This window comes from Ricinus communis, chromosome 8, assembly GCF_019578655.1.
Source record: "Ricinus communis isolate WT05 ecotype wild-type chromosome 8, ASM1957865v1, whole genome shotgun sequence".
Classification (NCBI taxonomy): Eukaryota; Viridiplantae; Streptophyta; class Magnoliopsida; order Malpighiales; family Euphorbiaceae; genus Ricinus; species Ricinus communis.
The window spans coordinates 3,106,373-3,118,662 of record NC_063263.1 but is presented as its reverse complement, the minus strand read 5'-3'; the positions used below and the strand labels follow the sequence as shown (position 1 = coordinate 3,118,662).

Sequence of the window (12,290 nt, the reverse complement as noted above, 5' to 3'; positions counted from 1 at the left end):
ATGGTCCGAGGCCGCCAGCCATTGTATTTATGCAGCCATCCAATACTTAAGAATTTCTTTTTCTTAATATCATAAAAATTTAGATATTGACGCAAATTCTCCAAATCTTCAGATCAGCTGAACTAAAATCCTTACAAAAAGAAGATCTGATAGAGATTTTTACATGGGAATAACTGGCGGATCAATGCCTGCATTAACTAGTCAACTACGAAAATTTGACAGTCAAAAGAGAACATGTTAGGCAAATATTTTCCTTTAGGCCTTTAATATCATGATTTTCTGTTTGAATCTAAAAAGGTTCTATTCATTTTCTAAGCCATCAGAGTGAATAATTCATATTGAAAAGTTAATTGAAAGGATGAATCAAGGGCCACGTAAATATCGTTGTGCACTATAACATAAAAATTTGTGCCTCCTTTTCATATACTATATTGATTAGTCAAATACAGACTCTTTACAGGCATAAAATCAGCTCCAACTCCTTGAAATATTTGCAAGCAATTAGACAACTAGTGCAATAAGAGTGCCAAGTACCATCTGACCAGTAATATTAGAAAATTCACCTATTCGGGATATAGAGAGTAAAATCTTGATTACCCCCAAATCAATGTTTGGATTACAGCCCAAAAAGACTATCTAGATAAGATATATTAAATCAATGTTAATCATAATTGACTTGGAAATGAATTTGTAGATACCTGATCTGTTATCCAAACAATTGACTCTAATCTAAATCAACCCAGCTCCAATCAAAAGAAAGTCAAGACTCTGAGAATTTAAGAAACTAGGCTCGTTCAGTTGTAGGACAGAGAACAAGAGAGACCTTAGGTTTCAATTCTCACCCGACAATCTCAAATTCAAACACCTAGTCTGGCCCTTGCTTCCTTGATGTGCGCGATAAGATCATCCCCAACATGAGACAAGCCTTTCCGTCCAACCAGTTTTACCTGAAAGCTGAGATACAATGTTTTCAATCTCTTCCCATCATCATCTAACTCACACAGCTCAATTGCCTGCTTCCTGGACAGCAAACCATAAAGACATAAAAAGCAAGAATCTAACTTTGGCCCTTGGAATTTGACTCTCAATAATGAAAGAGATTCCAGATCATTTGTCCTGGGGTCGAACAGAATGGAAAAGCTTCCGAATGTTAGATCAGGAATGTCAAATAACTTGGTCAAATCATCTTCCTCCACGTCATTATTTACTTTGTCAGTCAAAGCCAAAGATCTCTTCTTGGCCTCTCTCAATATATTAGCAGCCTCTCTCATGCCACTTAAAAAAGCTCCATGCATAGTTGCCGGATACTGTTTGTTTGTTGCCTCTCCTGCAAAGAAAACCCTTCCATCTCCAACACTCTCAGCAAGGATATCATAATCATCTCCTGAAGACCCAACTGCTACATATGAGTATGACCCATACGTGAAGCAATCTTTTCCCCAGCGAGTACAGACTGCCTGAACTGGGTCTGGAACAGCAATCCCTTTAGGATGGAAGATACCTCGCAAAATTTGGAGCACCCTTCTAACAGACTCCACTGGAGATTTTGTCTCGAATTTAACAGCAGCCTCTCCAGCAACAAGAGCAATTAGAAGTGGACCCCCTGAAACAGAAGAATAACTGTAAAACAGAAAGAATTCACCTCTCATACTCGAATCTTCAGTTAAATGCCCAAATGTATCTATCTCTCCACCCCAAAAATTATAAGGGAACAACAAGGCCACCTTATTTAATAGCCCATATCCTAACCTCTGAATTGCATCTTTCTTTCTTTGTGGAAGCTCAGGGAAAAATTCAATGGATCCTTTCTTAAGCACACCCAATGGCACTGTACAAAGCACCATGTCACCGTGGAACTCCTGCCCACTTGCATAAACAATAATCCCATCCACTCCGTATCTAATACTCTCCACAGTTCTCTCATAGAAAATAGGAAGGTCCTTTGCAAGCTCTCGAACAAAAGTATCATTACCTCCAGGAATAAAACAGTGATCACCTCCCATCTCATAAGGATCATCCTGATCCCAATATGCCATAGACAAATTAGACATTAATGAAGCATTAGCATACTCTAAATTTGCAAGATGCCAATTTAACAACATTCTCTCAATTGGATCCTCAGCTACTTTATGAGCATGCCTAAAAGCTTCAAGGGCGGTCCCTAAATTAACATCAACAGATTTAACTTCCTCAATCATAGCCTGTCTAAGCTTACAAACTCTATCTAACAACTTATTAAAAGAAACTTCTACACTAGAATCAATCTCTTTATCTACTGCTTTTCCATCAGGCAAATATAAAGGACAAATATCTCTCACCTTATGAAGTGGTAAACTCAATTGCCTTGCAAGAACTCCAAGTGGATTCCCGTTAATTCCAGTCAGTACACTCCCACCCAAATCAGCTGCAGCCACCACTCCATCACCCTTCATTTTCATCGTTTTAACACGACCACCAGCTCGCGCTCTACCTTCTAAAACAACCACTTTGAAACCCATACCCACTAACTGCCTTGCGGCAACTAGTCCAGCAAGACCAGCACCTACTACGACAATATTTGCTTTCTGGACCCTTTCACACCTCCCCATTTGCGCCTCTTTAATTGGAGGGGCAACTCCAAAATTGATGTATCCATGTTCTAGCAGAAAATCATAAGCAGAATCCACCAAATTCTTATGCTCTGCGCGAATGGACTCGAGTGCGTGCTCTCGCGTTAACCAAATGGACACATTCCATCTCCAGCGGGCAAGAATATGATTCCGAACAACGATATAATTAGACTGCTCGGTCCCACCAATTGTAGACACAACATTTGCCTCAATTTCTTCTTCGCTTAGAGAATCCACGGGAAACCCAACTGAAATCGCGATCAATGCTTCAACATCTACTTCTTTAGCCAGACCTCCAGCTACCCTGTGACGGCGGAAGGAAGGATTGGCGTTGATTTCGGTGAAGAAGCGTTTCCTACGGCGTCGTTTCTTAGGTGGTGGAGCAGCTGCGTCTGTAGAATTTGGATTTAAGGGTTGCTCGGAAGAATCGTCTTCTTGAGAGTCGGAAACGGGAGCGTCAAGTGTCGTGTTGGGCGGTGGAGATTGGGTTTCAGGAGAGTTTTGAGGATCGTTGGTAATATGGGTTTCTCGTTGGGTTGGAGAGAGAGTGAGATCGGTTTCCGGTGAGGATTCTTCGGAGATGACGTTGTTAAGGTTGTCTGGAGGAGGCTCCGCTGTTTCATTTTCCATTTTTTGGCTTACGTTTAGGTTTTAGGTGTAGTAAGAGTGCAGCTGTGGCAATTGCCTCGGAGAGGAGCCGAGTTTGCTAATTGCTTTTAGAAACGGCAACCCCCAGCGGCTGTCGGGAAGTGGGACTGCGTTTCTCAAACCAATTTTTCTTTTGAAAAGAAAAAAAAAAAAGGGGTGGGCAAAACTAGAACTGTTCATGGGCCTGGGTACCTGCCCGGCCCGCCCAGGCCCGCACTCCTTGGCCAGGCTTGGACAACAATTTTTATGCATAAGCCCAGCCTGGCCCGAACCTAAAAAAAAATCTGTAGTCCTCGAGCTGGGCTGAGTTTGAAATTTGTATAAAAATCTAAGCCCGGTCCAAGGTCTAATTTAGTTAAAAAAAAGAAATGTCATACCTAGAACTCAAATTTGTGACCTTCAACTTATAATTGAGTGTTATAAACAACTTAACTACTTATTATTCCTGTTTATAACTTCCATGTTATTAATAATATCAAACCCTAAACAATCTTGTTGTACATTGCGACCGGGCGAATCCGCGACCTCTTTATCGGGTTTAACAATTATTTCAAAAATTCGGGCTCGGGCTTGGGCTCAGAGATATTAAAAAATCCTCGGGTCTAGGCGGGCTCGGGCTTGTCTAAAATCAAGTCAGGCCCGGCCCATAAACAGGTCTAGGCAAAACGCACCATTATGTCACTTGAACTTTGGTTATTTGGTTCGGTTTGGTCCTCATACTTCAATTGTGTTTTAATAAGCCCTTCAACTATTATTTTTGCACACATCAAGTCCTTTAAACAACGTCTGTTGAGAGACTAGAATCTTACACTATTAGCTGCGAGTAAGTAACGGCCAACATGATATGTATATAGCTAGCATGGAAAAAGTAATCCATGTAGGATAGTGGATCAATTGACACTATGTAGTTTTGATTATGTCAAAACTACGTCGTTTTTTTTATCATTGAAATTGGCCAAATACATATTTTTTGGTCAGTTACATACCTCAACTTTTATTTTAATCGATTTCAAATCATTTAAACACTTATCGGGTTGAGTCAGCTCATCGCATGGTTATACGTCTTTCAAGGTTTGAATCTGTCCGAAAAGCTATAAGTGTTACTGCTACCCTATAATGGCAAACTGGAATGATAAAGTCATTATGATTCAAATCCATTTCCTTTTGATTTCAATTGAAATGAGATGAAAAAATTAATTTCAATTTATGAGAAGAAAAATAAAATAAAAAAATTAGGGATTTTGTTTGTTAAGGATTGAGTTTAAAGAGGAAAGAAAAGCTAAAAAGAAAATACTAGTTTCCTATTGTTCTGTCGACGTGTCAAATTTTTTGGGCTTCTACGTGCCTTATGACACGTATAATCACGTAGAGAGTTGACTCAATTTCTAGGTGTTTAAATGAAATGAAATTGTCAAGTTTAGGTAAATGAAAGTCAAGGTGTGTAACTGACTAAAAGTGTAAAGTTCATGGACATAAATTTACATTTAGTCATTGCGATTCACTAACCTAAATTGATATGTTCCTATTATGCACCTCTCTGTACATTCTTTTGACCTACCCTAAATCAGTTTTCTTACTTAATTTGGATTTTATTTTTCTCTCCTTTTGATGTTGATTTTTATTTTCGACACTCTCCTTTTGCGCTAAGTTTTGTTCAAGATAGAGTTATGTTCAAAGTTTTATGTGTGTTCAATTCGTCAATGGTGGAGACAATATGTTCTCATAGTATTTATGTTCTTTTCTTTAATTAAACTTTATTTATTTTCTTGTAATGGCAAGAATTAATGGTTGAGTATGTTTGCACGTTTCCATTGGTGTTGAATTGTAAGATTAAGGAAGTGGAGTAAGCTTGATACCAACTTTGTCACGATCCGATTTGTGGGTCCGTGACCGGTACTAGGGAATAGGTAGACTAAAAGCCCACCGAAATCCATAGCAAGCCTAAATAGCCAAAGATCCAAATAAACGCATACCTGATTATATACTCTTAAAACAAACCAACATTTCACTCACAAATCTACATATGGTTAAATTAATCCTCCAGCTAGATTTCTAGCAATACCCCATAATTTTTAACAGACCAAATTAAAATATAAGATACCAAGTACACTATTACAAATAGTCTAGAATTTCAAATAATATAAAAATACAAAAGTAAGATTTAATTACAATAAGCCCAAAGGGAAAAGGGAAGTTGGGCTGCAAAAGATGTTAACGGAGAACTAGCTGTCACATGAAAAATTTAGAATTGAGACTGTTAGTCTCCTTTATGAGTTAAAAATCAATTATTTTAAATTATGCTATGACACTTATTAATGTGATGTATCACATTATTTTATCAACCATTACACATGGATATTTATGGCTATTTTAAAGATTTTCTTTTTAAGACTAATAAAAGAGTGCTTGGAGTATCCATTATCCAGGTTACTTTGTCATTCTTTTGGTATCATATTTTGTTTGTTTTATGATGGTATATGTATTTCTTTATTGTTGTGGTCCTTTGCTAGGGTTTGATGTTATTATATTTTTCATTTTACTTTTGTTTATTCTTATGGTCCCATATGTCATTTTCATTTTTGTAGCAAGGAAGAAATTATATAAAGTTTATTGATTCATCATGGTGGAAGACTTGTAAGGGACGATAAGATAGTTAATTATCTTGGCGGAACAAAGTCTGTTATGTGTGAAAACCTAGATATAGATAGTGTCTTACTCTAATGTATTGTCATATATTAAAAAAGACTTAGGTAACAAACATGAATGGTCTGTATTACTATGTAGACAGGATGAAGGAATTCATATTAATGAATGATGATAAAGATGTGTTGTCTATAGCCAGTAAATTAGGTGGTGGGGATTATTTAAAATCTTATTTAGACCACCAAGGCTTGGGAAAGAGTTAATTAGAATATGATGCAAGGCATAATAGTGAAGGGGCAGAAATTACATAAATTGGGATTAATTATATGAAACTTAATAGTAATGAAAGTTTTGAAAGTGTAATGAATGATGATGATGAGATCCAACAATAAATCTTTGATAATTTATGGGTAACTATTGAAGGTTTAATTGATAATGAGGATGAGGAGCTCCAACAGACTAGGCATAATATTAAAGACTTCAAAAAGAAAAATAATTTCAAGAGAAAAAGTAAAAAATAAGTTGAGGAAGGAATAGAGAAAAAGGTTGATGTTGAAGAGAAAACTTATGAGGTTGAGGAAGTAGAGGAGGATGATGAGGTATACAATAGTGGTGAAGAACTTAACAAGGATGGTATTGGTAGTTTTTATTATAACAGTGATAACTTATGCAATTATGACTTTAAGAGTGATGATGAATATGGGGATGGGGCATTAAAGAGACAAAGTGATATAGTAAAATATGACCTTAGATCATATACACCAGTCTTTTGCCTTGTAATGGTTTTCATTAATGTAGAAGAATGTAAGAATACTATTGTTAAGTATATAGCATTGGTAAAGAAAGTGATAAGGATGGTACTAGTAATGTTTACTATGACAATAATGACTTAAACAATTATTACTATGAGAGTGATAATGAATTTGAGGATGAAGCATTAAGGAGATAAGGTGATAGAGTGAAATATGACCCTACATCACACTAGTCTTTTGTCTTGGAATGATTTTTACTAATGTAGAAGAATGTAAGGATGCTATTACTAAGTATACAATAGTGAAGAGGCTGACAATTCATTTGACGAAAAATGATTAGCTAAGAGTGGGGGCAGATATGTGAAAAAGTGGTCTGGGTGTTTTTAACTTTTAAAGAGAGAAATTATGATAATCTGACAGTGGAGACATACCTACCAAGACATTAATGTTATAGAGTGAATACTAATCCAATGGCTACATATAGATTCTTAGCTAAACATATAAGAAATATGCTGACGTCACAACTCTACATAAAATAAAAATATTTAAATGAGCTTTGAGAATTGAATTAAAGTTAAAGGTAAGTTTAGCCCTCTATAGAAATGTGAAGAAAAGGATACTTAGGGATTTGATGGGCATTTACAGGGAGAAATATGCTTGATTGTATGATTATGTGGAGAATATAAAGATAAGTAACCAAGAACTATATGTTTTGTAAAGGCAAAGAAAGAAGAAGGGTGAGGATTTAAACTATTTAAGAAGCATTTTGTTTGTTTTGATGCTTATAAGAAAGGGTGGCTAGTTAGTTGTAGACATATTTTAGGGTTAGATGGTTGTTTTCTCAAGGGTGTGTGCAAAAACCAATTGCTATGTACAATTAGAAGATATGAGAATATCAGATGTTCTTATTGGCTTGAAAGGTTGTAGCTGTGGAGAATAAAAAAAATTGGAGTTGATTTCTAAGATATTTGAAACATGGCTTACCACTTGAAAATGGACAATAATGCACCATTGTATCTGATATGCAAAAAGTAAGTTGCACTTATAGATTCTTTTTTTTATTATATGTTATGATTAAATTTATTAACTATCAATAATTAAATTCATTTATATTTGGTCGTCCAGGATCTGGATAGCGCCATAAATAAGCACTTGCCAAGTAGAGCACATGCGCTATATACATTTATGCAGCTTAGGAAAAAAGTGGTAAGGTGAAGAATGAAAGATAGCATTCTGAACTAGTGCTAGAGCCACTTTTGAGAAAGATTTAAAGTTGAAATTAAAAAAAGTTGAATTGTTAGTTGAAGAGATTGAACAGATTTCTTAGACTATAATATAGAGCAGTTTTGCAAAGTTTACTTCAACACATCATGAAATGTGATGTTGTAATATTGTTGATAAAAATATGGCTGAGACATTTAATAATTGTATGTTTAAAGCTAAGTGTAAATTAATCATATCTATATTGGAAGACATTAGGATCCAAGTGATGAGAAAATTACATATCAAAAGAAGATTTAATCCAAGTTGGATTTTTGATGTTGCACCTAGAGCAATTGAAAAGCTAGAAGAGAATAAGGAATTTTTTTTTCAATTAGTCTATAGATTGGAATAGAGAGGAGGGTTATGAATTTATTACTATAACTAGTCCAAATGATAAACATACTATTCATTTAAAAAACTGTTAGGAAAATTCTGCAAGTGCACGGATTGAAACAAGTAATATAGAAATAGTATTAGTATCATTCCCATGAGGAGATTAATATCAAGTACTAGCCTTAATTGTATTTCCACAATCTAAAAAAATTAAATAATTGTAATTGAGAAAATAAATAATAAGAAAATAAAACTTAAATATTCTTTTAAAAATCTAACAAGTAAAACTAGAGCTTAGATTTGTTTCACTAACTATTATTCGGATTACAAGAATTTTTCACAATTCAAATCATTAATTTAGTCGAGAGTAAATCATTCAAATTACTTAAAGTCTCTTTAGAGCTCATCTAAGAATATCAAAGTTAACTACAACCTATTTTCATGGTCACGTCAATTAACTATGGTTCATTAAGTTTCTTAGCAATTTATGGCTCCCCGAAGAATTCGTCTACTTTCGTGATCAAGGTGCCTAAATTTTACAAGTCTATGAGCTGATAACTCCTGCAACTTTTGTTGTATTTAATTTACCCAAAAACATATGTATTTAATCAGACCTAAAATCAAATACAAGAATAAGTAAAAGCAACTCATAAAATTGACTGAAAATTAATTCATTAAAAGGAAATTATGATCCAAACAAGTAATAGAATAGCTATACAATCCAAACCCTAAGAAGAGTCTAGCCACACATGATTGTGGCAACACATAAAAATATAATTAAAGAAAATAAAGAAGGAAAAGAAATAATTAATTCAGACTCTTGAATCTTCGCACAAGTCTTTTTAATCTCCTTGAATACAAAGTTATTTCTCTGATGGTTCTCTGTCCCAAAATAACTATTTGTCCCCCTCTTTATAACCAAGACTCAAAGAAAATCCTATTTTGCCCCTAAATTTTCGAGTTTCATGTCAAAGGAAACTCTCTTTTATTTGACATGGCTTGGCACACAGCCATGTCATGTCCTTCACCTTACGACATGGCTTGGCACACGCATGTGTGATCCCATGCTGTATTTTTATGATTTTTTCGGTTTAGGTAGAAGTAGTCACTGTTTCAAGCACGCCCGTGTAATATTCGTGCGTCATACTATTCAGAATCCATAGGTAGACATGACTTCTAATACGCCATGTGTCAAGCCATGCTTCCTGATTCTTCTTCCAGAGTGCAACATGGGCATAAGCACGTCCGTGTTAAGTAATATCATAACTTTTCATGATTGTTTAGGATCTCTCTCATTTTTTCTATAAAAATAGTAAAACATATTAAAATCAAATATACATTCCTAAATAAACCAAAAGTAAATAAAGTATTAGAATAATGGTGTAACTTAAATAAACTCCTAATTAATATAACTATTAATTCAAAAGTCACTAAAATTCAACTCAAAGATGCATAAAATTATACATAATTGCATCTTTCAAGAATGGGACTTAACTAGAATTCCTTGCCAGCATTGCCATTTGTGTAGTGCAAAGAAGCAGCCTGAATCTTTTATATATCACCAGTATAGAGAAGAAACATACCTAAAAACTTTCTCTCATATGATGCAACTAGTGAAAGAGAAACTCCTATAGGAAAAAAGTGACATAGAGCCAATTGAGCCACCTCCTTACAAGAAGATGCCTGAAAGGCCAACAAAACAAAAATGAAAGATAAAGATGAGCCAAAAAAAAAAAGTAAAAAGCTTTTAAGGAAAGGATGAGTGATGACTTGCAAGTTATGTAAGAAGAATGGTCATAACATTCAAGGTTGTCCAAAAAGTTAAGGTTTTATTATTTTTATTTATATAAATATTTGCCTACTATGAATTGTGTTATATTATATAATGTTTGTTATTTATTTATTTATAGGAAGCAATAAGGAATATGGCAACTATTGCCAAAAGAAAGCAACCAACTACCACCTAAGTTCATATTCAACCACCATAATAATTACTAAATGAATTTAGAAAAGAAAGAAGAAAATAAACATTTCTCATCAGAGATTTACCATGAAGCATATGTCAAATACTAAAGCTCTATATCCATCAAGAAGTAGCATACATAAGGAAACACCAGATTTAAGTAGCCAAGATAAGGAAATTTAAATAGTTAGCATATACATACTCCTTCTATGTCTAGAAAGAATATAGTGACATAAATGGAAGGGTCAACAACTGGATGGATGATGATTTTTCACCTAAATAATATGCTCCTACAACTAAGAAAGTGCCAAAAAGAAATGGGTAGAATGTAACTAACACTCATATCATGGTAGCATACTTGTTACTTTATACTGATTAATAATTTATAATTTATGCTTGGTATTTTTCATAGATTGGTATTGGAAAGGCTAAGATATTATATGAGGGATATAGTTCTTCACAGCCACAAACTACAATAGCTACATATAATGCGAATCAAAATAATATCAATGCCTCATAGCCACAACTCCCTACAAGTTCAAGCAAAGAGGTGCTAGGTTATAGACTAAATGGATCGAAGTGGAACGGAAAAGCAAAAGTTTCTACCTGACAACTTCAGGCAAAGAACCATAAAAAATTTTCTAAATTTCAAAAGAACAAGCCTTGGAAATGAATTTGTTGTTGTGGCATTTTTTTAGGTTGATTTTGTGGTTTATTAAGCCAACAGTTTGAACTTGTTATGGTATGGTTTTGTACTAATACATTATGTTATTGTTGGTATATTTTTGTATCCTATTTTGTGGTCTATAAGACCTTTTTATCAAACATTCTTTTGTATTTATGTCATTATCAATTGCATGAATAATAACATTGAGTTGAAATTGATACTAACACAAAATCATTACCAACCAAATCTGGTAATATCGTAGGTAATTTCACAAATCAATCTAAAATTAAAATGGCACTTAATTAATACAAAGCTTCTTCGACATTACAGAAATAGAACTTAACTTAAGATTATAATTATGGATTACAACTTAAATTAACTTGACTTAGGGGGTGTTTTGTAACCTAACTTATCACTTAAAAATAAAGTTTTCAGCATTTATTAATCTTAGGTTGGTTTGATAACATATTATAGTTCTCAACTTAAAAGCTTCCATTAAGTAAAAACCATTTAAAATGGTTAAGTAAAAGTATTTAGCTTAAAAATTCTACTGAACACGCTCAACTATTGGCTTTCTAAATTTTTTGGTTAAAGAGACTTATATATAACCTTAATGACAAATCACAATTGCTTAAGCTTTTTCTTATAATAAAAAATCCTAACCTCATAGTTACAAATCACCTCATGTTAATGATGCTGTAGACTTGAGCTTGCAGACTATATTTGTTTTCAAAACTTTGATATTAGTTACTTTTACATTATTAATCCAACCTTATCATAAACTTGTTGTGCCTTAATTTGATGACAATAGTCTATACCTAATTTATATAAAACATGATATTAACTTGGGAACTTCTCTTTTCTAAGAAGAAATATAATTGGAAAAAATTATGTTTATATTAATATTATGAAGCATCAAATTTTGTATAGGTGAATATAGTAATGAAATTATATAAGTTTATGTGATGATTACAATGAAGTAAAATGTAGTGAAATAGAGATCTAAAAAAACTTTTATATCTTATCATATGTATCTATATATATGTTTTCGTTATTCTTTTTGTCAGTTTCCTTTAATATATAGGAAATGCATTTGATGAGTCTACTTAGACTAATTGCAAAGATCATATAGTAGTAAAAAATATATTGAACAAGTGAGTGAAGTTGGTAATTAAGGGGGTATTTTAAAGAAAGAATCTATACAAGTACTTGAAGAGAAAATGAATCTTAAGTTAACTCAAGAATAATTGAAAAATGAGGGAATCTACTTGAAGTAGAAATACACTTTATGGTCAAATACAATAGGATAAAGTGGACACAGATATGATCCAGTAATAAATACTCTTAATTGAAATTTTTAAAAATAGGATGACTATATAAAGATACTAATTATTTTCTTACAATTGTAATTT

At 33.6% G+C, this 12,290-nt stretch overlaps 1 protein-coding gene across 2 annotated transcripts; it reads right to left on the bottom strand.

Moving 5' to 3' along the window:
- Positions 1-394: 394 nt before the first annotated feature.
- On the bottom strand, positions 395-3,388 carry LOC8279664 (lysine-specific histone demethylase 1 homolog 1). 2 transcript variants are annotated; one of them, XM_015725741.3, is made up of 2 exons: positions 2,319-3,388; positions 395-2,018 (listed from the first exon to the last, which is right to left on the bottom strand). In XM_015725741.3, the coding sequence occupies exons 1-2, from the start codon at positions 3,237-3,239 to the stop codon at positions 858-860; spliced, it is 2,082 nt and encodes a 693-aa protein (XP_015581227.1). In that variant the 5' UTR covers positions 3,240-3,388; the 3' UTR covers positions 395-857. The 2 variants fall into 2 exon arrangements, with proteins under 2 accessions (XP_015581227.1, XP_002529806.1); XM_002529760.4 differs by having other exon boundaries at positions 395-3,388.
- Positions 3,389-12,290: the final 8,902 nt, after the last annotated feature.

Coding starts and splice junctions, on each gene's coding strand:
- LOC8279664 (XM_002529760.4), bottom strand. CDS start 3,239: ATGGAAAATGAAACAGCGGAGCCTCCTCCAGACAACCTTAACAACGTC.